Source organism: Sorex araneus, chromosome 6 (genome assembly GCF_027595985.1).
Source record: "Sorex araneus isolate mSorAra2 chromosome 6, mSorAra2.pri, whole genome shotgun sequence".
NCBI classification, from domain to species: Eukaryota; Metazoa; Chordata; class Mammalia; order Eulipotyphla; family Soricidae; genus Sorex; species Sorex araneus.
The window spans coordinates 32,081,297-32,108,055 of record NC_073307.1 but is presented as its reverse complement, the minus strand read 5'-3'; the positions used below and the strand labels follow the sequence as shown (position 1 = coordinate 32,108,055).

At 38.6% G+C, this 26,759-nt stretch overlaps 1 protein-coding gene across 1 annotated transcript in view; it reads left to right on the top strand.

Moving 5' to 3' along the window:
• CCDC192 (coiled-coil domain containing 192) overlaps positions 1-26,759 on the top strand; it is a 134,904-nt gene that overhangs the window by 32,907 nt on the left and 75,238 nt on the right. The window contains 3 exon segments of the mRNA XM_055142038.1: positions 17,446-17,565; positions 20,827-20,991; positions 26,028-26,154. Coding sequence (XP_054998013.1) covers positions 17,446-17,565; positions 20,827-20,991; positions 26,028-26,154 — 412 coding nt within the window.

Below are 26,759 nucleotides of genomic sequence, written 5' to 3'. Positions count from 1 at the left end.
CCCATCTCCATGAAAAGCAAAGAAAAGTAGGTTTTTAAATATTGTAAAACTCACAATAAAAAATTTTAAATGTACAAATCAAAAACATTTTCTTTTCTAATGATTCTAACTATCTCAGAAGTATCTGCTACTTGAAAAAAAAAGTAAAAAATAATGACCATGATTTTTACATTCTTAAATTTACCATAATGAAGGATATTTGCATGGGTCCTAAAGCTTAAACTTTTTAAATAATTGGGTAAGATTATTTAAAGGGAGAAGGTTAAAGGGAGAAACAGAGGAAAAGAGGAAGAGGAAGAAATTTTGGTTGAGTGACTTACTAAGTAATGCAGGCATCAAATTTATTGTGTGACCTTAATACTATTGCACAACCTCTCAATACAGAAATTCTGCATGTGCATAGTGGTAACAGATACAACTGAAAGGCAAAAAAGCACATTATCAGTAAAAAATATATGTATATATATATGTGTACGTATATGTGTATATATATCACTGTCATCCCATTGCTCATCGATTTGCTTGAGCAGGCATCAGTAACATCTACAATGTGAGACTTGTTACTGTTTTGGCATATCGAATACACCATGGATAGCTTGACAGGCTCTGTCATGCGGGCGGGATACGCTCAGTAGTTTACCGAGCTCTCCAAGAGGGACGAAGGAATTGAACCCGGGTCAGCCACGTGCAAGGCAAATGCCCTACCTGCTGTGCTATCGCTCCAGTCCTTATATATATAAACATATATATATATATATAATGCTTAAAATTTATGTGCCTATGCTTATGTGCATAAATCGCAGTCAAAACTAATAAAGATATATGCAAAGAAGGAGATGTTCTTGTATGTATTTTCTTACATTATTTAACATTTTCTAAGTGGTATAAAAGGATATAGGTAATTAATGCTTCTTTAAGTACTTTTTAAAAAGACCTGTAGTGATGGGCCATAAAGTACTGATCATGATCTTGGCTTGAGAACAAGACTAGTGAAAGAGAAAGCTGTTTGCAGTATTAAAAAGCATTATGCTTCATCCCATTGGTCACTGAAAGGCTAAATCTATTGTGTTTTTATTTATTCATGTATAGAGTGCTTACCAAATATTTACCATGTGGGTGATTAAGTTAGAAGAGTGCAAAAGTGCTGGCAAAGGCTACTACTAGGAAATGAGGTAGAGAATGTTGACCAAAAGGGAGAAATCTGGCAGAGCGAGTCAACCAAAACCCTGACCACTGAACCTTTTCTGGTTTTCTGTAGAACAAATCTTTTATAGAAACACGACCTGGACTGGAAATGGCCCAGAAACATTCTATACATATGCCAAGAATCACACTAAGGTCAAACAAAGGGAAAGGGGAACTGATGACAAAGAGATAGTCCCTCCATTTGACTCTTAAATGACATGTCAGCTTTAGAATGCAGAACAGCAGCCCTGGTGGGACTTGTGGTACATTTCCAGCTTATGAGGTTCAGGAAAACAACATACATTGTTTTAAAATACATTACTATTCTAGAAGAGCTAAGCTCTTCAGATTTATTCTCTTAGTTTTCTTCCCCAAAGCATAGTTTCTTCTTCACAGGAGAAAGGCTCCTCAAAGAATATCAAATGGGCGTGGGGGAAAGAACTGATATTCAACACTTTGCACGAATTGCACTATTTGACTTTCAAACTGTGATTTTTTTATTGGTATTACCAATTTGTTTAAATTTTAGCTTTTAGAAAAGGCTCTTTCAGGCTGGCATAAAATAAGACGATTTTTGAAGTCTACAGTACAAGAAACTTCATCCATCTTTCAGCTTGTGTTATTTCAAGATACCCTCCAGAGAAAGAGAAGCAGGTTGTGATCGTGGGGAAGGAGGCATTCTCTATGGTTCACAAAACTACTTTATAATATATGCTCACCCTCCTGTCCTGAAGGCACTGTCAAGAAACAAAAAAAGTCCACCCTCTCTGTGGGTTACTCCCACTCTCAATTAGCAATAAAAGCCATGTAGTGGGTCACTATCCCCACTGAGAGATCAATAACTATGTCCATGTGGAGACATGGACAGTTTTAATGTTTTGGTTTTTTTTTTTTTTGCTCTTTTGGGTCACATCTAGTGATGCTCAGGAGTTACTTCTGGCTTTGCGCTCAGGAATTACTCCTGGCAGTGCTTGAGGGACCATATGGGATGCTGGAAATTGAACCTGGGTCAGCTCCATGCAAGGCAAATGCCCTACCCCCTGTACTATCGCTCTAGCCCCTTAGCTTTTTAACTGGAAGGGCACAAACATATTTCTAAAAGGGCTTGACAGGTTGTATGAATAAGCTTGCTGAAGTCAAGATGAAAAAAAAATTAACTGAGCAAGTGCCATGATGAAATGTTGACTGACATTGGGTCTCGGTACAGGAAAACAGGGAGAGGAGGGGCCAGGTGACGGTGAAAAGTTCGGCTCTCATTGCTCCTGAGGAATATAGCCTGAGCCCAGCTTCTCTGAAATTTCTCCCATAGGTTGGCTTTGTGGAGAGGGTACCTTGTTCAGTTAGACCAAATCTGCTCTCAGAGGATGTGTTTTTAGAAGTGGCACTGTTCTGTTGTCACTGTCATGGAATTCTTAATCATTCTGACATGGCATACCTTCACTTTTATTTTATCCTGTTGTTGCTGTTGATATTTAGGGAGTGACGACTGCATCTGGCAATACTCAGGCATTGCTCCTGGAAGTGCTCAGGGACCATGCAGGGTCGGAAATTGAAACTGGGGTTCCTGAATATGAAGTGTATGCTTGAGCCCTTTGAGTCATCTATTTGGAGCCTTGTGCATTTTGGTTTTGCACTGGATACCCAAAATGATAGTAGCCCATTTTGTTTTCAAATGAAGTTCTATATCTATATTTATCTGTAAAATACTAAAAAATAAATGCTGGAAGTTAATTCAATCTTTTCAATACCCCATATTTGAAATCTAATTGTTCTAGGAGCAGGCAACAGATTTTAACCTTATAGATCATCTCAGTGATTATTCTAGACTCTTAAAACTGAGCTCTATGAGACTTTAGATATAACCTGCCTAATCCCCAAACAGTTACAAGAAGCAAAAATGGCAATATATACTATCAGATATAACTCCTGCTATAGTTGGTCTGTTGTAAACAGCTTTTCCTGGACATAATTCTGTAGCAGTAAACACAAGGCATCTGAGTTTTAATTCACCTATGATAGAGTGCACAATTCTGCTACATCTCTTTGTTGGGTGGTGCTTCTGCCAAGAAAATTCTTTCATCTTCAAAACATTGATATATTTTTCCAGTGCTTATAAGTCATTGTTTATTTAATTATGAATTATACAACAATTATCCAAATAATGTATCCTGACTTATCCAGAGCTCTGGATATTGTAGAGTCCAGTCTTACTTTAGGAAATGCCCTATCAGATGCCCTAACCAAGGACAGTAGATTCTGTAGAGGCAATTTATTTCCTTTTTTATCTATGCCACCAGCATTGTTGAGCACACTGTGTGATGTAAGAGGAGGGACACAGTGGTATAAATGCATAATCATATTCCAGATGGCTACTAATCTCTCTTCTCTGGGGAGGTTCTCCCAAGCAGTGCTCAAGGGACCTTTGAGCCCCTCTCAGCAAGCTTTGGGCTGAGTGTTCAAAGCAAGCGTCAGAGGATGTCCTACTACTCAAGTTCCGCTTGTGTCAGGGATTAACTGGTTCACTCCAGTGATGCAGGGGCTTCCAGAGCCACACTGTATGTTGTTTGGAGGATCATGTGGTTCCAGGGATTAAATTGAGACTGGTCACATGCAAGTCATGCCTTAACCACGTAGAGTACTATCTCTCCTCCCCAGCATAATCTCTTTTTGAGGGTTTCCAGTTTATATTTTTGCCTTTAAGCCCCTTTTCTATATTTTTCTCCCCACTGATTCCCATATGGCATCGTATGTCCTAAGAGAACTTGAGTAGGCTGCAGATAACTGAAGATGTGCTTTGACATATCCTAGAGCAGACAATGAGTATTTTTCTAACAGTATAATATTATGCTTGTCACTAGTTTCTTCAATTCATCTGTATGCCTTAATGTCTCATTTTCAAACTCTTTGAATCAAACTCTTTCATGGAATATTAATATTTAGAGGTAATTTAGCTCAATTATAGGGATTAAAATAGTGGTGTTTTAAGATTGGATTTGACAGATGCAAAGTAATAAAATGCCCAAAACCGTTTCTTAAACAGAAAGGAAACATAGTCCCAGCCAGATTAAAGGTTCGATTACATTTAAACGGGTTATAGTGTTTTATTTTTTATCTTTTAGTGTTCCTTCTCTTCTGTGATGGAGTCTATTCTTCCCTAAGTGACTTGGAATGATTCAGTGGAAATTTTTATGCCCATGGTTAGCTGGGTTTCCCTCTTGCTAGGACAGGTTGAAGAGTGTGCAGATGAGTGAGATGTTTTGGGGACGCAGCAGGATGTGGATGGTGTGGCTGTTCTTTGTGTATTCATGGTGGCAGTCTGCCGGGCCACCGGGCCAACAGTGCCCTGTGTTTTCTTCTTTGTTGTTTCGTACCATGTGGTGCCAGCAATAATCTGGCAGCTGATACCGTCAGCAGGTGTCCCTAAAATAGCCAGTAGTCCTGGGAAGACAGGAGGAAATAATGTTTGTGGCCACATAGGGCCTTGTGCCACCCTTTCAGAGGGCATTGGCTTTTGTTATTTGTTTATTATTTTTAAACCAAAGGGTGACGCCCTCTTGTTGTGGGTCTTTGAAGACAGCAAGATTCCACGACTTTTTTCTGTTCTTGCGAAGGGTCATGGGTGTAAGAATAAATAACCCCGAGATAATAAGAGGGAACTGGACTGACTTGAAAAGGAAACATTGGAATTAAAAAATGAATACCACCATTCAAGCAAAGCAGGGAAGATGAAGCTTTCATTTTAAAATATTGCAACTATCAACCAAAAATATCCTGTGTGGTACTTCTCAATATATCTAGGGTGTAATTCTTCTAGGATGCATGTTGTTCATAAGCAGACCATAAGAAAGATGCATTCAGGGTGAAAACACTATAAGCATATCTAATCATTGGTACATGGTCAGCAAACTCTTTTTACTTTCCTATGGCTTCAGTCTTGTTCTATAAGTGCAAGACACTATCTCTGAGATAAAAAAGCCTAGCAGGCACATCTGTGACAAATAATGACCTCTAAACTGATGGGGGTAGAAGGAAGGCTGTCTTTGAAAGCAACTAAATTATCTATAGATAATAGGTATAACTTCATCTCTGTATTTACATCAAAACACTGGATCTAGAGCTATTTTCAGTCAAGACATGGTCTCAAATGGTATTATTTCAATTCCCTTCTAGATATATATTCATTAATTATCAGTTCTGAGAGAAGAAATGCTTTAGATTAAAAAATGCAATCAATAAAATATTTAGAATTATTTACCCAATGCAGACTGTCCCCACAAATTATGTCTTATATACTTATATGGAAAGCCATATTGACTTAGAATCATATAAATTAGTTGATATCTGAAAGTGACCAGCACATTGAAGTTCATTCTGTCAATCAAGGGTATTTTCATATACTCAACACTCAACACATTTGGGATCAGGGAGACTAAGGCCATCATGGAGAAGGTTGAGAAGTAGTTGGGATATTACAAGTGGAAATAGTTATAGTGGGCAAGTCTTAAAGAACTTTAGCTGGAAAAGAAAATAGAAAATGATAGAGGGAGATACATAGGCTGAATCAGGTGGCTAATTTTTTAATTGACTTCTAAGAAAGGAAAAGTCATGCCTACTCATAGCTATTAAGAATAAATTAGATGGCCAGAGAAATAGTACAGCAGATAAAGTGATTGCCTGGTACACAGCTTGACCTGGGTTGGATTCCTTGTACCCCATATGATCCTCTAAGCCCTACAGAAGTGGTCCTAAGAATAGATCCAGGAGGAATCCCTGAGCACCACTACGTGTGGCCCTAAAGGCAATGTCACCTTCCCTGCCACTCTACCCCTCCTGCCCCTCCACCTCCAAACAATAAACCCAGAGAAAGACAGTTTGAAGATGGGAGGTATGTCCATAAGGAAAAGTCTTTCAGAAGAGAGAAAGAAATAGATCCTAAAATATGAGAACAATGGGCAGGCCTGAGCTGCAGACAGGCAGAGAGGATCTCTTGCAACATGATTTAAGGAACAGAGGGCAGGGCACAGGGGCCAAAGTAATGGCCCCTGATTCTAGAGGGAGTTGTCTGGATTGTTTGTTTTCTCTGTGGGGAAGATGGGTAAGGTCATATGTGGAGAGTGAAGGAAGATTAATAACTTAAGATGACTATGTGGATACTAACACGGACCTGATCTGTGCAATACTGGAAAACCCCAGAGAGGTTCAGGAGAATGATGGCCATTTTGAGGATATATTGATATTTAAAGATGGATACTGTATACTCTAATTGGAATGCAATGTTATGAGGTTTTTCCTCCCACAGAACTTAACAGCACAAATATTGGTGGCAGGATGACAGGGATCCAGAGGAAGCATGGGAGGGTGAGAACAGAAAGATAATGGAGGAAACTGGAAGATGATATGCAGAGATATGAAGTGACAGCAAAAGGAAACCCCAATGGAAAGATGTGACTGTGCTCAGGGATAATGCATATGAAATAATCAACTCAACCTGAGTTAACAAATATGAAAACTGAGACTTAGGACATCGGGATTAGTCACTGATATATCTGAAGAGTAGGTCAGCAAGAAAATAATTATGGATTTCAGTTTTCTATTTGGACTCAGTAATATTAATTGCTGAGTAAAACCTAGGTCTTAATGAATAAACAGAAACAAAAGCATGACTAAACAGAAACAAAAGCATGAATGAAACCATGAATCTGCATACTAGTTTGGTACTAAAACTTACAGTAAACCAAGAGGGGCAAATATCATATATGCTACACTTACTAACAGTACAGAGGCCTAAAACATATCTTAATATTTACTCAGGCAGTAACTTTGCATCTTGGATAAGCATAAACTTGAGCCCGCCAGGAATGGTTTGAGTGCAGAGCCAGGAGTAACCTTTAAGCATCATTTGGTGTAACCCCCAAACCAAAAAATATAAAAAAATAAAAATAAAACAAGACAGACTAAGAAACAGGAAACAGGTACTCCTAAATACCTTGTGAAAATGCAGCTTCATATATCTTTTTAAAAAGGACAAACAACATCCTTAAAAATCTCTAAGTGCAGGTTCCAATTAGCATTTGTAAGTTATTTTGTTTGAACCCATTGGTTTCTAACCCTTCAGGTGCTCCAAATTTTTTTTCTCATTTTCAATTGAGATTCATAGAGTATTGGGATCCAAATAGCAATGGGTAGGTGCTTCAATAAACAAATCTTGTTCACTTTGGTTGGATGCCATGAATTTGTTTCTTCTGTACAATGTGGTTTGTGTTCCTAAAAAAAGGGTCCATTAAGGGTTCAAGTGAACAAGCTATCCAGAGCCAGCAGATCTGGAATTGGCTACTCAGGAAATGTGAAACATAATTTGTCTCCAGGCAATGTTCATTGAGACTTATGTGTTGACTGTATTTGAGAAGATCCGGATGCAGTGATTAAGAGACTAAAGATGCCATTTTCACACAAAGCTCATCAGGGTGGCACCAACCGGGTACTTTGTACAGTCAAGTTCCCCACAATAAATGTATGAGAAATTTTAAGACTGTACAAGCAGAAACCCAAAACAGTGCTCTGTGATTGCCAAGCGTAATAGCTGGAATATCCACTTACAGTTCACCTCCGTGGCATTTCAGCCTAGCCACACCTGAGACTAGGATACTGAGTGCATCTGGCTCATGAACAGAGGCCTCTTCTGACTGTAGGCAGTCAAAAGAGATTCAGTCAGCCCTGATCTTCCTCTGTTTTAGAGAATTTCTAGAAGATCATTGACCTGAAAAGTCCTACAGTATAGAAATAACTACCTTTCCTGGGATGTGGTTTTGGTTTCAGAACCCCTGAGAGAACCTTTTTCTACCTACTACCAAGAGTTTGCTTATATCATTATAAGAGATGCAACCTCTTAGCTCCATAGATTATCAAAATAAAAATGTTCCCAAATGAGTAATTTACACCTGATTTGGATTAAGGAAAAGGTGGAGAGATACAAGATATAGTGAGAAGACACAAACCTTCAACTTCTCAGTAAAATGTTCTCTTAAAGCCTGTTTTGTTAAGTAGATTGAATCCAAACTGACAACTCAGAATATTTTAGGCTAGGAGAAATTCCTTATGATGAATATCTCAAGACAAACTCAGTTTATTCTAATTTAAATCATTAAAATCTAGAGTCAGAATAAGATCGCTTGAAATGATCATAGTTAGCAAGATTTATGGAATTACTCAATAAGGACATGGAAAATAAGTAATAACCAAAGAAATAAAGGGAGCTTATTTACATTTTCCGATAATCTGTGCCAAATGACTATGAAGCAACAGTTTATGTCTGGTTGTAAAATAAAGGCCTTTTGGATTATAGTTTGGGATCAGTGCTACTACTTAAACCTGCCATAGAACTGGCATGTAGTTTCATGATCATATTTATCTTTCGAGATGTATAGCCACCAAGAACATAGCACATATTATGCCAGGAACAAGAAAGTCTGTTGGGAGGACACCAAATCCAGCTATAGTTATGCTCAGAACCTTGACTCTGGAAAGAATCCTAGATTTTCACAAAAAAAAATCCAGTGACTAGACAGACCCTCTGCTCCTAAAGACTTTGATTTCAGAGGTCTTCTAACCCATTTTGGCACCCAGAGCAGCTTCTTACATCAATGCATGGGACTGTGAGCTGGGCTAAAACTCCACGCTGCCCGGGGATGGATTTTTCCTCTCCACCCTGTTTTTCTGCATGGAAAATGGCGGTGGCAGCAATATCCATGTGGCGAGAGCCACCTTCTAAGACTCTTAAGCCAGAGGTACGGTTTTTCCCATTTTGGCACCCAGAGTGGCTTCTTACAGCAATGCATTGGGACTGTGAACTGAGCTAAAATATCAGAAATCTAAGACTGCGCAGCTGCTGTTGCGGCCGTGCGAGTTTATAGAGTCTTCATTCTCAGCAATGAAAAGAAATTATTAAATGATGCCTTTTCAGCAGGCCTGATTGTTGGGGAAAATTCCAAACAATAATAGTGAGTTCTCTATTAAAATATTGAATGTATTCAAAGTATAGAGAGAATAAAGTGAAGATGATCAGCTACTTAGGTGGGGGCTGGGTGGGAGGGGGGTATTTTGGGGTTTCTGGTGGTGGGGCATGTGCACTGGTGAAGGGATGGGGGTTCAATCATTATGTGACTGAGACTTAAACCTGAAGCTTTGTATTTTTTTTTATGGTGATTCAATAAAATAAAAACTTAAAAAAAAACAGTGACTATAATGCATAAAAGGACCAAGTAGATGAACAGAGACATTAACCCAACAAAGACATAGGGATTACCAACAGACATGTGAAAAAGTGCACACCGTCACTTCTAGACTGGTGCAAACGAAACAATTCTGAGATAACCACCTAATACTTGTAAAGAATGACACATACCGGAAAAAAAAATCCAGAAATAGCCAGTGTTGGTAGGGTTGTGGTGATAAAGGAGTCCTCATCCAATGTTGGTGGGAATGTTATCTGGTTCAATCTCTAGGAAAAGCAGTCTAGAGATTTCTCAAAATAAATAGAATAGAACTCCCACATGACCCAGCAATCCTACTTGTTGGCATCTATCACCCAAACAAAAAAACATTAATTTGGAAAAATATATGCACACCTATCTTCATAGGACAATAGCCAAGTTATGTAAGCAATCCAAATACCCAACTACAGATGAATGGAATAAAAAAATTGTGGTATATAATTTTGGAATACTATGCAGCTTTAAGAAAGACCAAACTCATGCAATTTATAGCAACCTGAATAGAACTAAAAGATGTCATGCTGAGGGAAGTCAGAATAAAAGGGACAGATACAGAATTATTTCCCTCCTGTGTCAGACTTAAAGATTCACTGTGAGGTAACCACATCATTGAGTTAAGGGAGGAGGGACGGGGACTGGGGTCTTTCAGGGAGGGAGGTGGGTACACTGGTGATTGGTGTAGTGTTGAAATGTTCATGAGAAACCATGATTAATAGTATTGTAAGCCAAGAGAGAGAGAGAGAGAGAGAGAGAGAGAGAGAGAAGAGACAGAGTCAGAGTCAGAAACACAGAGACACAGAGAGATTGAGAGAAAGAGAGACCAACAGTAAGAGAAAATCTCCCTAGAGGTTAAAGCTTTATAAGCAGAGGACACTGGTGTGATCCCTGGCACCACATAACCTCTCAACCATCTTTGGTGTAGCTTTAGAAGTCACCAAGTATCATCAGGCATAGCACTGGAGGCCCTTTGAGTATTGCCAGGGTGGCCTTGGTGATCCCCAGCACTGCAGGGCCCAAGTAAACACCATTGTGGCACTATAACTGAGCTAGTGGCCAAGGTAGCCAAGAGTCAGTGAGATGTTCCTATAGCCCCCTGAACACCATTTGGAAAACTCTCCCCCCCCCCAATTCTCCCTTAGAACAATAAGAACTTTACAAAAAAATCTGTAAGAATTATTCCAATGACTAATACACAAAGATGAATTTCCTTCCATTGGGCTTCTAAATCCCACACAGTTGCTCCAGGGGATGGAATAAAAACCGTGGGGAAATTTTTTAGCCACTTAGAATCCCAATCTCCTCAGCTACATTGAGAAAAATCTTTATCATGCAGGTCTTCAGAAAAGCACAGCCAACCAGATAAAGGAAGCAGGCAAGATTATTTTCCAAGTTCCCCTTTCAATCAGGGTAAAAGAAGATAGCCACATTCCCCAAATATGAATTGTTGATGCACAGAACAGGGATGTAGAATCCCTTAGGATGGCAAAAAAGCAAGTTCTCGTTTTCCAAGCAGCAAGGACTGGGGTAGCAGGAGCTGTAGAAAGCCTCCATTACCCAGTGAAGAACCCTAACCAGGGATTGGGATAGTAAATGCTTTAATACTAAAATCACTATCACTTAGAGCTAAAAGTTATCCTAGAAGCATTATTGGAGAGAATTCTTCATCTTCCTACCAACAACACATACAGATGCATCTACTCTGCACCACTTTTTTTTCTTTTGCTTTTCAGGTCACACCCAGTGATGCAACAGGGGTTACTCCTGGCTCTACACTTAGGAATTACTCCTGGCAGTGCTAGGGGACCATATGGGATGCTGGGAATCGAACCCAGGTCGGCCATGTGCAAGGCAAATGCCCTACCCACTGTGCTATCACTTCAGCCCCTCTGCACCACTCTTATCTGATTTTTTGATCTAATCCTCACCCATCATCTCATATAACTACTATATATTTTGTTCTTGTATATTTAAACTACCCCACTTAATTAGATCCTTTCTGTTAATATTTATCACAAAGCTTCCAGCTAAGTTAAATGGTTTGTGCTTAGTCCATATATCTATTTGCTCAATCTCACAGTTTACCAACTGGAGTGCCGGAGTACCGTGTGTTCTGAGAAATGAATTCTAGGTGTGTCTAGAGATATTGAAAGCTGCAGTATTTATAATAATAAATTAAAACCATTTTACAACCATTACAAACCTAACAGTTGAAATTATATTTGCTTACTACTTTAATGGGTCCCTCTCTAAATTCTGATGTCAATAACTAGTATTTTGTGTTCCGGATGTTCTGCATATGTTGATGCCTACAGTATGTGCTTTCTCCACATTCTCCTTTCCAGTTATTCCAGTCAGACTGATTTATTCACGGTTCTTCTGTCATTCTTTTGTGTTTACTCACATTTTCACTCCCCCCCCTTTCAGCATGAGATATGTCTAATTATCCTTGTTTTATTGTCAAAGACAGTAGAGATCAGTGGGCTGCAGTTCTGAGGGGACTCAGACTCAGTCTTGGGGGAGAAGAATCCAGTGTTTTCTCAAATGAAGGCAGCATCAACTGTAACAGGAATTGATCATAGTACATCGATCTATTGACTTTTTCTGTTGCTATCCCATTCAGTGCTTTGATGCTATTTAGACAATTCTTGTTTAGGCTCAACAGGTTAGGGCACATGCTTTGCACACAGAGGCTAATGTTGAGTTCCTGGAACCACATGATCCCCCAAGCTCTTACCAAGAACAATCCCCACACTCTGAGCCAGCAATGGACCTTAAGCACCACAGAGTATGGCCCCCCAAAACAGAACAACAATGAACGTGTTGAAGGAGATAGCTCATGTGGTAAGAGTACCTGATATGCACTAGGTTTGATCCCCAACACCACACGGCCAATGAATGCTGTAGAGCAAATCCCAGATATCTCTGAAGACCTCACTGGCCCCCTCATCACAAGACCAATCATCACTGGAGTGGCCCCCCCATATGGCCCTTATGAAAAGGTTGATAGTGTAGAATTTATCCTCTTAACATCTCTCTCTGCATAGCACTGTCATCCCGTTGTTCTCTTGGACTGGAGTGATAGCACAGTGGGTAGGGTTTTTGCCTTGCACACGGCCGACCTGGGTTCCTTTGTCCCTCTTGGAGAGCCCTGGAAAACTACTGAGAGTATCCTGCCCGCACAGCAGAGCCTGGCAAGCTACCCATGGCGTATTCGATATGCCAAAAACAGTAACAACAATTTCACAATGGAGATGTTACTGGTGCCCACACAAGCAAAATCCCTACTTCTAAAAAATGTAAATTTTTGCACCAGCCACGGTGTTTTTCTTCAGTGAAATATTCTTTCAAGTTACTAGTTTTAGCAATTGGGTCACCACCTTGTGGCAGTGATTGTCCAGGTCTCCATATACTTTTTAGGATGTCTTCCCACTTTGGAACTAATATATTTGGTTAACAATGAAAACATAGGGTAAGCATATTTTAGAAAATAAAAATGAAACTTTTATAAAAGAAAAGTTTCAGTTCATTTAGAAAAGTCAAGTATTATTAATTATTGCACTAGTGTGATTGCTATTTCAAGAAATAGCTTCTGCACAATAGCCAATAGGTGTAAATAACCCACGCGTTTATCAGTAAACAAATGAACAAATAATATGATTTATATGTGCAATGGAATATTTCCGATATCTAAAATAAAGAATTTATACTATAATATAAATTAATCTTATGGATCATGTGCTAAATGAAATAAGACAATCACCAAAAATATATATGATTTCACTTACATGAGGTGACTCAGTAACTGTCAATTTAGATAAGGCATTATAAAATCATAGGTTGAACACGTAAAAGTCAGTTTTAATTTTGATACACAACATTTGAGAAATTAAAGAACATATTACTCAATTCTTTTTTCTTTTAGACAGACAAAAAATTTTTCATTTTTTGTTCATCTCCTGACTCCTTTGTTTCATATAAAATTAATCGAATGTAGGCCAGTCTTATTTTATCTAGGGGTAATCAGATTCAGTCCAGAGTATCCCAAGAGCATGTTTCTAAGGATCTGACATTTCCAGATCTGGTTAATTCTCTGTCAGGCCACTGTTGTTCTCATTATTACAAAGGAGAGTTGCAAGTTCAAGTCCTAAGGAAAACTGATTAAATGCAAGTCTTCTGGCTTTCTGGATCTAGACCAAATCAGGCAACTAACTTTTTGTCTATGTTGGGACATTTTTACCTGTTCCTCATGATTAGCTCATCCAATTATATCTAAATCTTATAATCGCTATAAGATTTCATTCTGGGAAGCCGTAATACCAGCAAGTCACTTATGAGAAATGAGATAAGTAGCTTTTTAAAACAATTCACGTTTCCCTCCCTACTGACTATCCTTGCATATCTCAGATTTGAGAATATTTTAATGAGAACAGGCTTAAGAGGTCTACCAACTAGAACTAAACTCTAATTAAAGATTGCTGTTTTAGAGCTCAGATTCATGTGCTAGATTTCTTAATGAGTTAGATAAAAACATCTTAGAGTGAAATAAAAGAGACAGACCTTCCTGTAGTCCAATATAAATAAGAACAACTTGCATTTGATGACTTGTTTTATAGCAAGGACATTTGTCTATACTTGTTAAAATATGCAATATGAAACTTGCTAATATCTATACATAGCAAAAGTTGACATCATCACCACACCTTTCCCTCCCTCTCCAACTCTTTGCATGCTATTCACAAGCATCAAATACCTCCTATTGGATTATAACTTTTCAACCCCAGGTGGCATGCATCTTACCAAATTCACATACAAATCAGATTCTGAAATTAAAAGATGAGAAACTGTGGTAGTAGATAGGGTGCAGGTAACATTGTAACCCTAAAACATGTAATCAGTTCACTTTTGTAAGCTTATTTTACCATGTCAAATTAGTAATTACAAAAGAAAAGAACTATATATATGTGCACACATATATTCCAAATAATCTAGTTTCTCTATCTATAAAATGTAGCATAGCAACATGCACAAGGCAGCTTCTATAAATTGACCATAATTTTTTAAAATTAAAGCTACAGTGGCTGGGGGCTGGAGTGATAACACATCGGGTAGGGCGTTTGCCTGGCACGTGGCCAACCTTGGTTCGATTCCCAGCATCCCATATGGTCCCCTGAGCACCACCAGAGTAATTCCTGAGTACAGAGCCAGGAGTGACCCCTGTGAATCGCTGGGTGTGACCCCCCCAGAAAAAAAAGCTACAGTGACTGGAGCAATAGTACAGCAGTGAGGGCACTTGCCTTGCATATGACAGACCTAGGTTTGATCCCAAGCACAATATATGGTTTCCAGAGCCTGTCAGGAGTAAGACCTGAGAACAGAGTCAGGAGTAAACCACCAGAAAACAAGAAACAAACCACAGTCTAACAGGTTTAAAATGAGGGATAAAACTGGACTTATTTTGCAGATACTAATTAATGTTCAGACCACTCCCCTAAATTCTAAACTACCTTCAGATACGACTAACCTCTGCTATCTTCCACCATCTTTAAAAAATCATGGTATAAGTTTTTCTAGTGGCCAAAAATAGGAGCTGTAGGAAAACTGAATAGGCTAACTTGATGGCTGTCAGACTGCAGTTTTAGATAAGAAAAGCAAGGAGTCCTCTTGTTGCTATATAAGAAATTTTCTTGTCATAGGGCCAGGGGGATTGCCCCATAGCTGGAAGACTGCTTCGTGAGCGGAGGGGAGAAGGCAGATGGAATAGAGAAGGGATCACTAGAAAATGATGGCTGGAGGAACCAGTTGGGATGGGAGACGCATGCCGAAAGTAGATAATGGACCAAACATGATGACCTCTCAGTGTCTGTGTTGCAAGCTATAATGCCCAAAAGTAGAGAGAAATTATGGGGAATATTGTCTGCCTTAGAGGCAGGGGGAGGGTGGAAGGGGGGGGTATACCTGGGATAATGGTGGTGGGGAATGTGCACTGGTGATGGGATGGGTGTTTGATCATTGTGACATTGTAACCCAAATACGAAAGCTTGTAACTATCTCACGGTGATTCAATAAAATTTTAAAAATTAAAAAAAGAAGTTTTCTTGTCATTAAATGGACACAAACTACAAGGTCACAATACTATATATAATGTCATTTATCACACATCCATCCTCATTAAATAGGAACAGAATTGGAGAGGGGACTACAAAATACTTTTGCTATAAAAGCCTTAAACTGATCTTGCCTTGCAAATCTTGAGTAAATGATACCTAGATCATTAATTATATCTAGAATTGTCAAACCTGTCCTTGTAATTTTGTTTAAATATTAGCTGCCTTCTTGGCTTTGTAACCATAGTCTCTGCAGAAACTTGCTTCTTCTGATTAGGACTCAGTTTCAGTGGCATTTGCTGTCCTGTAGACCTTTTTATTTTTCCTTTTTGTTATAGTGGGCAGCTGAGAATTATGAAGAAAATTATAAAAAGAATTTTTACAGGATCTGGAGAGGTAGTACAGAGGGTAGGACATTTACTTTGCACGCAGCCGACCTGGGTTCGATTCCCAGCATCCCATATTGTCCCCCGAGCACCACCAGGAATGATTCCTGAGCACATGATCAGAAGTAACCCCTGTGCATTGCCGAGTGTGACCCCCCCAAAAAAAAAAAGATTTTTTACAGAGGAGTAATAATGGAACTGTAAATGCTATCTAGATAAGTAAGAGTGCTTGATCTCAGAATATAATACTACATGTCCTTGGTTCTATGACTCAGTAGGATTCTAGTTGTAACGTCTTAATCATCTATCTTATCAACTTAGTATATCACTTGAATTTATAGATGCCAATTAATGTAAATTCCATATGGATCCTCCCTTGAAAGTGATAAAGTAAAAGAAGGCAAAGCACATCTAGAGTTAGAAGCCCAGTTTCTGCTTTAATTTCCAGTGATTTCCCAATATGTCCCAGCCAAAACAAAATTCAAACACTGCTTTGAAGCTAGATCAGATATCCCCACACCCCATACCCTGTACCCAATTAAGGTAAAGCTGAACTTTGAAATTCTTGCTCTTTCATACTACTTTTGCTTCCAGACATATACCAGATTGAAACAATAGAAAAAAATTTTAAAATGGCAAATTATTTATTTAACTGCATCTTATATGTGAACATTTTATTGTCAAGTGCTTTGTCTGATATTTCATTGTCAATATTTACTGCCAAGAAGTTCTACATATAATAAAATAAATATCCTAAAATAATGATAGAAGTAACAATATTAACTCACACCTTCCCACTCAGCAATTCATTAAATATCCACATGCATCTTCTTTTGTATAATTTTACATAAAATCAGATTTATTTTCTTCTATTATAAATCTATGAATATCCTCTATGAATTTGCTTCAACACTACATTAAGTCAGCAGTTTTGAAAACATTTCATCGGAAAAGAACACTTATCACAAGAAACTTCCTACTTTGTTGCTTTCTCCAATTTCTCTGTACTCTATACTAGCAATTCCTCTTCCTATGCTGATTTTTCTTTTCTCTACTCAGAGTTCCTTGTCAACTTTTTTTCTTTTATAACTTTTAGCATAGTGGGTAGAGCATTTGCCTTGCACACAGCCAACTGGTTTGATTCCTCCACCCCTCTTGGAGAGCCCAGCAAACTACTGAGAGTATCTCGCCCACACGGCAGAGCCTGGCAAGCTCCCCGTGGCATATTGGATATGCCAAAAACAGTAACAAGTCTCACAATGGAGACATGACTGGTGCCTGCTCGAGCAAATCAATGAGCAACGGGATGACAGTGATACAGTGAACTTTTTTTAAAGGTTATTTCTTATGGATAAGCCTATATCCCTTGTATTATCTATCACCTTTGGGCAGATGTAGTGTCTGAGAAGGTATTTATTTATTAGGAAGACTAACTTGAACAGATTCTCTTTACTAAACCAGGAAACTCTTTAAGTTGATTTTAACCTCTTGTTGTTTCAGGATTTCCATTCTTCCAGACCTCAAAAACATGCCTTTGCTTTACTGTTCAAGGAAAGTCATAAATGGCCAATAGCAATTGCTTTCCTCTCAACAGGCAACCTTGGTCAAGTTCTAAACAGAGTAGGGAAAGAAGCTATTTGCTCAGTTATAAAGTCACTGTGAGGGTGAAGGAAGGTTCTTTGTTATTTCAAGACCACTTTAGAGGCAGTCAGCAGGACCTTTACAAGGCAGATAAGGGAATGTTTTTTTCACCAAATTTATATTATCCTGTTTTTATTCTCTCAACCCACTTCACTTATATCTGTTTTCCAATGACACAAAAACCAGTAGAGGTGGGGCTGGGAAGCTTAAATTGCTTCACATCCGGCTTTGGCTCTTTGAGCAATCTGTTCCTGGGGAGAATTGGACTGGAAAGCTGTCTTATATGTGATAATGTCCACTCTGTGTCTCAAGCTATTATTTGAGAATGAGAGCAAAATATAAATTTGGCTTTGGAAGGCACTAGTTACTTTTTAGTTTTTAAAGACTTATTGGACACTCTATTTTGTTCTGTCCTATAAGAGAAAAATTTATTGCATTGTAGGATTGTTCTTTCTTGCAGATCTTGACTGTTTGCTTAATCTTTACTAGGTGGGAATCATGAGGCAGGGCTACACACAAACACAAACATACACATACACACAACAAAGACAATAGCAATGACAAAAATATGGGAGTAGAGTAAGCAGGAGCCCTTAATCTGAGGAATGAGTTTCTTTAAATAGATATGCTAAACCTATGTGAAGGCTTTAGTTTGTACAGCTTATTTCCTTAATGTTTACTATATTTCTAATAGCACAATATTAATATTTCAATTATTATTTCAATTACTTGTATCACTTGTCATCCCGTTGATCTTCGATTTGCTTGAGTGGGCACCAGTAATGTCTCCATTCGTCCCTGTCATGTGCTAGTGTAGCTCAGTGGCATCTGCTCGCTCCAGGAACACGAAGAGCCTCAAGCCATTTGTTCAGGGTTTTGACATATTTTTCAATATGTGCTATATAGAATGGTCAGAGGCAGGGTCTTCTATTCTCTGTATGAAGAGTAAAGAATGGTAACAATTGTCAGGATCGGTTCAGGATTCTCTGGTAAAAGACACTGGAAGGGCACAGAACAATCCCTGAAATGGACAGTCCTTATCAGGGCACATCAAACCTTACCTTTATTTTCTAGGTTTTCCAGAGTTATCACAAACCCTAAACTATACACGTCTCACTAGCACATTTAATGCTACTCTTATAACTAAGTCTGATATATTGCCTTTATATATATATATATGAGTCATCTGCATCTTACTATCAAAGGCTATCTTATAGGTTAATAACTCATTAATGGAATTATTGATTGGGGAAGTGTCATGTTAACATTGAAAAGAAAAATCAGTGTCTGGTGTCAAAAGTCCTTGGTTCAAATCTATGCCACTTCTTACTGAGAAACCATGATTACATTTCTTCAAACTTACAAATTTATCAATTACAAAACAGAGATGCTACTATACTTGATAATTAGGTTTCACCTATGAGCAGTGGTGGCTGGAAGTGTGGGTCAAGTCAAGGATTATGTAGCCAAGTTGTGCAAACTAGAGTAAATTTTCACAAATCAAAGGCCTCTGGACTAGCAAGGAACAAACCTCGAACTAACATGCCATCCTTGGGCTTTGAAAATATTCCTCTTTAATAGATGGGGAATATTATCAAAGAGGAGAAGGGGACCCATATGACTGCAATGGTTAAGTTGTATCTAAAAGCAACTATCATCTATCCATCATCATCATCATCATCATCCTGTTGATCGTCGATTTTCTTGAGCAGTCTCAGTAATGTCTTCATTTGTCCTAGCCCTGAGATTTTAGAAGCCTCTCTTTACTCATCCTTCTGAACGGTGCTGCATTGGAGGCACTTTCAGGGTCAGGGGAATGAGACCCATTATTGTTACTGTTATTGTTACATTGTTCTTGTAACAGTCATCTATTAGTTTCATTATTAATAGATGTAACAGTCATCTATTAGTTTCATTATTAATGATGGGTTGTTAGAAATAAAAGGCAAAACCCGCCTCTATTCCTATATGCAAACCAAATTCTATTGCCTTTGGCAATGAGCATTTTTAGCAGCAGCTGTCAGGAAGCAAAATTTGTATTTATTACGTATGCTAAGTGAATGAAGATGGGCAGAACAGGTTAGTTTTCAGTACAAGTTGGAAGAAGCTGTGTTCTGGCATGAACAAGACATGCCACAGGGAATAAGAGGAAGGGCCTTAGAGTTCTCACTTTATTTCATGTTGGTAGCCACCTACCTTGCTTAGGCATTCGGCCAGCTCTGGCAGAAAATTGAATCAAAATTATTAGCATAATTGTTTTCAGAACATTAAATTTTATCTATTAATACAAAGCGAGGAGGATAGTTGTACAGCCATGCAGAAAACTGGAAAATGCAGTAGGAGATGGAGAAAGAGGAAGAAAAGAACGGGGACGGGGAGGAGAGAGGGGAAGGGGAAGGGGGGGACAAAGTCTGGCACTGAATTAAGTACAAATTTTATTTTCTATAAGAAGCAATAAAGAGATCTTTAAAAAAATACTTGAAAGCTGGAGAGACTGTACAGAGGGAGGGCATATGCATATGGCCTTACATATGGCCAGTTCAGGTTTAATCCCAAACCCCACTCATATCGTCTCCCAATCACCACCAGGAGTAATCCCTGAGCACCGATCCAGAAGTAAACCCTAGTACTGTCTACATCTTTTTTGGTTTTGTGGCCCCAACCCCCACCCTCCCCCAAAAAAAGCACTAAAAAATATACTTGGGGGAAGGAGGCCTGGAGTTACAATTCATTGACAGGGTACTTACCTTGCATGTGTGAAGAACTGGGTTGGATCCCTGGCTACAAAAGACACTTCCGTGTTTCAGAGGGCAACTGAATTTCCCTGATATATTTCAAGGAATAATCACAAAACCAGAAAATCATCCACTAGATTTCAAATGCAACCTTAGGTACTGTTGAATCTATATTTAATATTATTTAATCCTCAAAAGCTCTAGAAAATTGTAACAAGTTCTTGGAGATATTATGTACCTGACCCAATATCTTTTAATCAATAATTGACAAAAATCTAGCCTTATAATTTTGAGACCACAATTCAAAATTTGTGGAAACACAGAGCAATTTTAGGCAGTGTCTGGCAATTTCATGTCGAAGTTCTTCTATAAATAGTTCCCTGATTATTTCTAATTTCCATCGCCTTGGTACAAAGCAAGTCATTCAATGATGTGGATATAGATGATATTTCCTTTTCAAAACATTGCACAAATACACGATTTCCTCTGTCTTTCTCTCTTGTAGGAAAAAGAGGAAAAGAGCAAGGTAATAGGAATTTACCTCCAAGCTAAAAGTCTTCCTATACGTTTAGTAATCACTGGGGAGTTCCTAGTTACCAAGGAGATCATAACAGGCTCCATTAGAGTCAAGTACAACACTTGTGTTGCCTGGCTAGAGAATGCCAGAAAGGCAAAGGAAAATATTACTGTTGCTGAAATCATTTGATGTCTATGACTAATATAAAACACGTTAGCAAATTGAAGTTTTATAAATGCCCAAAGGGCTTGGTTAGAACTATGAATTAATAGCATGAAGCAGTTTTAGCTAAAATATAAATAGGTGGGGGGTAAGCCAAAGATGTTAAACTATTTAAAAATTTGTCTTATTAACCAAAGGTCCTAATAGGATTTGAGGGGGGGGCGGCCTTGGGACACACTGGGAAGTGCTCAAGGTTTACTCCTGGCTCTGACTCAGGGATCACTCCTGTCGGGCTGTGAATTGAACCCAAGTTCGCTGTGCCCCCAACAGAAATCTTAAGCAACCAATTTAGATCCTTGATTTTGAATTTAAAATTTCCCTTCCATTTGCTTTATAGCTTAATTAAAAAAAGGTTATACTTTTGAAATCCTTATTATTCTTAATATCCAAATGTCTTCCTATTTAACATCTCACAGATACCAGAATAATTCCACAGTATCCCTGACAACTATACCCAAATTAGCAACTGTGAGGGCTAAGGGGGTTCATTCATAGATGAGCTGCGCTCCTCTGGGACAGGAGGAAGCCAGAACAGGGCAGAACTGGCAGTAAGCCAGACTTGCAATTACTTCTTGACCCAGGCCCCAGAGGTTACCATGGGCCTGCCTGCAGATGTTCATCTAGTCCCTGCTTGATCATTCCCAGAGCAGGAGGTTTTTGCCAGGACCCATCCTATCTTGTTATGAATGCAGCTCTAACTGTTGGAGGATGCTTGCTCATGCCGTGCCAAAATCGGCCTCCTCGTGTTTTCTACCCATTGTTCCAAATACTATCTCTAGAACAATACTGTTTGGCTCAACTTCCTCTCCTCTTGAATAGTCCCTTAGATAACTGAAGTTAACTATCATGCCTCCCCAGTATACTGTCTTTTCTGAACAAAATGTCCTCAGTTTCATTCTCAGATCATATGACAAATATGCAAAGCATATAATAAGAGGCATAATTTTCAATTAATAAAGGAAGAGCAAAAGAAAACTGTAGTTTGGAAACTTAAACAAATTTAAAGAATATTTTTTAGAATTTTTTAAACTGAAAAGCACACATTTTGGACTAGTAATGAGGAACCGTCTTTCCACTGAGTTCCTGCACTCTATACCCATCCTGCACCCATCAAGACATCCTGCATCCTGCACCCATCAAGACATCCTGCATCCTGCACCCATCAAGACATCCTGCATCCTGCACCCATCAAGACACCCTGCCAAAAACAAACTCAGCTTGATACATCTCTTTCTTAGTGACACCATGCCTGCTCCTAGTGCTCAGCCATCAGTTTTTACCTGTCACTATCACTGTCATCCCACTCCTTGTTGATTTCCTCGAGTGGGAACCAGTAAGGTCTCTATTCCTCCTGGCCCTGAGATTTTAGCAGCCTCTCCTAACTCATCTTTCCCAAAAATTGGAGGATCTTTCAGGGTCAGAGGAATGAGACCCATCATTACTGTTTTTGGCATAACAAATACACCACGGGTAGCTTGCCAGGCTCTGCCTTTGTGGGTGGGATACTCCCGGTAGCTTGCTGGGCTCTCCAAGAGGTAAGTGTATAAATATATATATATACACACACATATATATATATCTGTCTGTGTATTATATATATTACATATATGTATTATATATTACACATATATGTAATATATTATACATAATATATATTATATGTATTACATATATATTATGACACAAACCAACTTATTACTCTCTCTCTCTCTCTCTCTATATATATATATATATATATATTACTCTCTATGATTTGTTGGGGTTGGAGCAATAGCACAGCAGTAGGACGTTCACCTTTCACGCGGCCGACCTGTGTTTGATTGCTCCATCCCTCTCAGAGAGCCTGGCAAGCTACCGAGAGTATCACACCCACACGGCAGAGCCTGGCAAGCTACCTGTGGTATATTCGATATGCCAAAAACAGTAACAATAAGTCTCACAATGAGAGACGTTACTGGTGCCCGCTAGAACAAATCGATGAGCAACAGGATGACAATGACAGTGATCATTTGTTGCCTACTGTCTGAACTCCATCAAATATAGTGTGGTAATTATGGAAATTGGGTAGGAAATGTCTTATAATGTGTTTGGGGGATAGCATGCAGAGGATCTCTGTCTCTGGGTCCCATTGAGTCCAGAGTCTAAGGTCACAAAGTTCCACATTATCTGAGTTCCGTGGGAGTTCGTTCATGAGTGAGGCTCGGCCAGAGTGTCCAGAAAGCAGTCTGGAACGTGGCAGCAGTTGGGTAGTGGAAAATTGTTTGTTTTTGTCTAATCACCATCAGTGCTTACTCTGAAGAAAAGTTCAAAATATGGACTCATCTGCATATGAGCTGTGACATGATTTTAGAACCAATACCATCTAATATGAAGGTGGGGCAAAGTAGGGAAAGTGAAATCTTTAGTTCTTCCTCCCAATACTTTATAATGAAAAGCAATAAAAAGTTTTAATAATGTTATAGCAAATTCCTATGTACCTAATATCTAGATTCTACAATTCTTTTGATGCCTTCAACTTATCACATATCTATCAGTTTCTCCTACCATCAGCATTTTTACTTTTTCAGGCATAGCAGTATACTTTTCCCTTTAACTTCTGCATGCATATCATTACTGGAATTTTTATCAATTATTTTAATTTCAATTTTCTTCTAAATCCCTCTGTCATTCTCCTTTATTTCTTCTACTTTCTTCATTTTCATTTCTGGAGCCTTCTTCTCACATTGTATCCCCACATTCCTACATGGTTAAAAAAAAAAAGAAAGTCTCTCAACCATGGAACAGTTCCCAAGTGCATCAGGAAACATCACTGAGGACCACACAGAGTATTGCAGGTGTGACTACCACAGTCCTAGGACACACAAGGCCCTTATGAGCAAAATGACGCAAACCAACTTATAAGAGAGAAGAGATACGGATCACCATGCCAATTAAATAACTTACGATAAGAAATGCACAGCTATCAAATCTCAGACCACGTGTATTTCTTGATTAGTTCAATTCCTTTTATCTATGAGACAGGTCAAATTGTGAAAGATTTTGGTAAATAGTGACTCAGAGGAAGAGGATATTGGAAGCTTTCAGTGGCAGAGACCTTATCATAATTAGTACAATGATGAAGTGTGTTACGAATACCAACTTTCTAGTGGAACTTGTGGCTTAGAGCACCTCTTGGATGTGTGGGGTGAACCCTGACAATTCCTTTTCTTAAAATATAGGGCCAAATTCCTTTTTTGTGTTTTTTGTTTTTTTTTGGAATGTGGGGTTCTGGGAATGGAACCTGGGCCAACCATGTGCAAAGCACTAACCTACTTGATATACTCTGTCTCTCTGGCACACCCTCTCTTAAAAAAAAAACCAAAAAAAAAACAAAACTTCATTCTCTGTGGTAGTGGGAAGCCCAGAGCCACTTGGCAAATTTACTTAGCTCACACAAAGCCTAGTGCATGCCAGACTTATACCCTACCATTTAAACTATCTCCCTGTCCCTACCACTCTCCTGCAAATAATTTGGTCTCCTTTAGCCATATATAATCCACTAAAAACTTGAGTGAACTGATCTTTCTGCTTTGGGTCTAGTAAACAAACTTACTTTAAGATGCATCTATCTTATCCCATCTTTGATAAAATTATTTTACTCTTAAAAAAAAAAAGGAGAGGATGGTTCAGGGGAATAATTCTCTACTGCCATAGTGTGGTCCCTTTCAAGTACCAGAAAATAGCACTTCCCAGGTGAATGAAAACCATTTATTTCTCTGTCCTGATATTTATATGTGATAAGAAACATTAGTAGTTAATTTTCTGTGTCTCCTACCCACAAAATCTTGACAAAGCAGCATGCTTATTCAGAAAGGAGGCAACTACACAAAAGTACCAATGCAACACATATTGAAATCCATAAAAGGGGCATTCTCCAAGTGAGATTGATCTTTTGGATCATCTTCCAAATTTCAACATAGGAATTTCATTAGCTCTAGAAAGTGAATGAGAGGGACATTTTATTCTATTCATTATGCAAATTATTTTACAACACAGAAATGATCTGTCTCCCCCAAGATTGAAGGATTGTCCTTATAAATCTTTTGATTTCAGAATCCTTTACCAGAAACAACTTCTCCATAACTCAGTTTCTGCTGTAATTATTATTAGGTTGTCTCTTGGTAACTTATGTTTTAAAATGTGCTTTTTTCTTTTGAATTTAAATAATTTATAATTTTCAAGAAAACTTTGAATTTGGTTGAAATTTAAAGATCTGAGCAGAGAATTCTAATAGAATTAAAAAAATCTTTATCATCAAATGTGTAACTTCTATGTTCTAAATTTTTTTTCTTAATTCTATGACTTCTATTTTTTTCTTGTTTACACTTATTAAAGAGAACTTTTATTCTTTCAAAATAAAAATCTTTACATAATATTTCTTTTCATCCTGATTTTGGGGGGTGGGTAGTGAGGTGGGCTATACTGGGTAGTTCTCAGGGGCTGCTCCTGGCTCTGTGATCAGTAGTGACTCCTGGCAGTGCTCAGGGACTATATGTTGTGCTAGAAATTGAACAGGGTTGGTTATATGTGGGATAAGCACCTTCTCCTGTCAAATCAGGTACTTCTAAATGTTAGTACCTCAGTGGTAAAATGCAAACTGGTAACAGAGTTCTTTACTTCTATTAAAAGCAAGTAATTCACAGAGTTTAGATTCAGATTAAAAACTCCAAAAGAAGGTAAAAGAAACTATGACAGGGAGACTGGGCCTTTTTCTTGTTGGTTTCAAATGGTCTACTAGGTTGTACTGTTTCACTGTATTTAGACAGTATTTAGACTAGATAAAGAGTATTTCATCTAAACTGGGTTTCGAAGGCCATGTTTGTTCAGACACCGATAAGTTGTTTTTACTCCTTTGTGTATCTGGCTCCAGTAATGGAAACTTTTTTTTTCTCTTTCTATCTTTCTCTCTTTCTTTATTTTTTTTTAAGAAACTGAAGTATAAGCTGATGAAAAAACGCCACAGTGAATCCTTGACAGAAAAACAGGAGGCTGCTTTGAAAATTCTGGAACTTAATCAGAAGATAGACAATCTCTCTGCAATGCTAGCCCCTAGAGGTCAGTATTACCATGTGACACTTGCACACAGGCCCTCTCTGTTTCGGGCAATATATATGGTTTTATTAACAACAAAACAAGAAGCAAGGCCATGGTGCCTGGCAGCGTAGTGGCCCAGCTGCACGCTGGCCTGGCCAGGTCACCACTCAACATCATCAGGGATGGCATACCAACTACTCACTCCAGGCTGGACTTGCATTTATCACGACAGAGGCAGAGATTGGTTGAGACTTAGTGGAAGTTTGGAAAACTAAGAAGCTAACGAGATGGAATAGAGGGTTCTTGTATCTGCTGGGAAACGAGGGGAAAGCCAGGGCCTTTGAAGAGAAAAACTGTGACGGGTGGGGCTCTGGAGTGAGAAAAAAATTGGTCGAGGACAAGAAATTGTCCAAATGTGTAGACAGACTTGTCAGCTGAACAGGCCTGCAGACAGTAAAACAGAAATCAGTTTTATAACAGATCAGAAAGCCAGAAACAAGCAGGGAAGGCTGCTTGGGGCTAAAATCTGGGAGGTTTAGAAAAACAATTAACAGTCACTTTGATTTGGATTTTTCAATAATCTCCAGCTGAGACTAAAAGAAATACCCCTAACACACACACACACA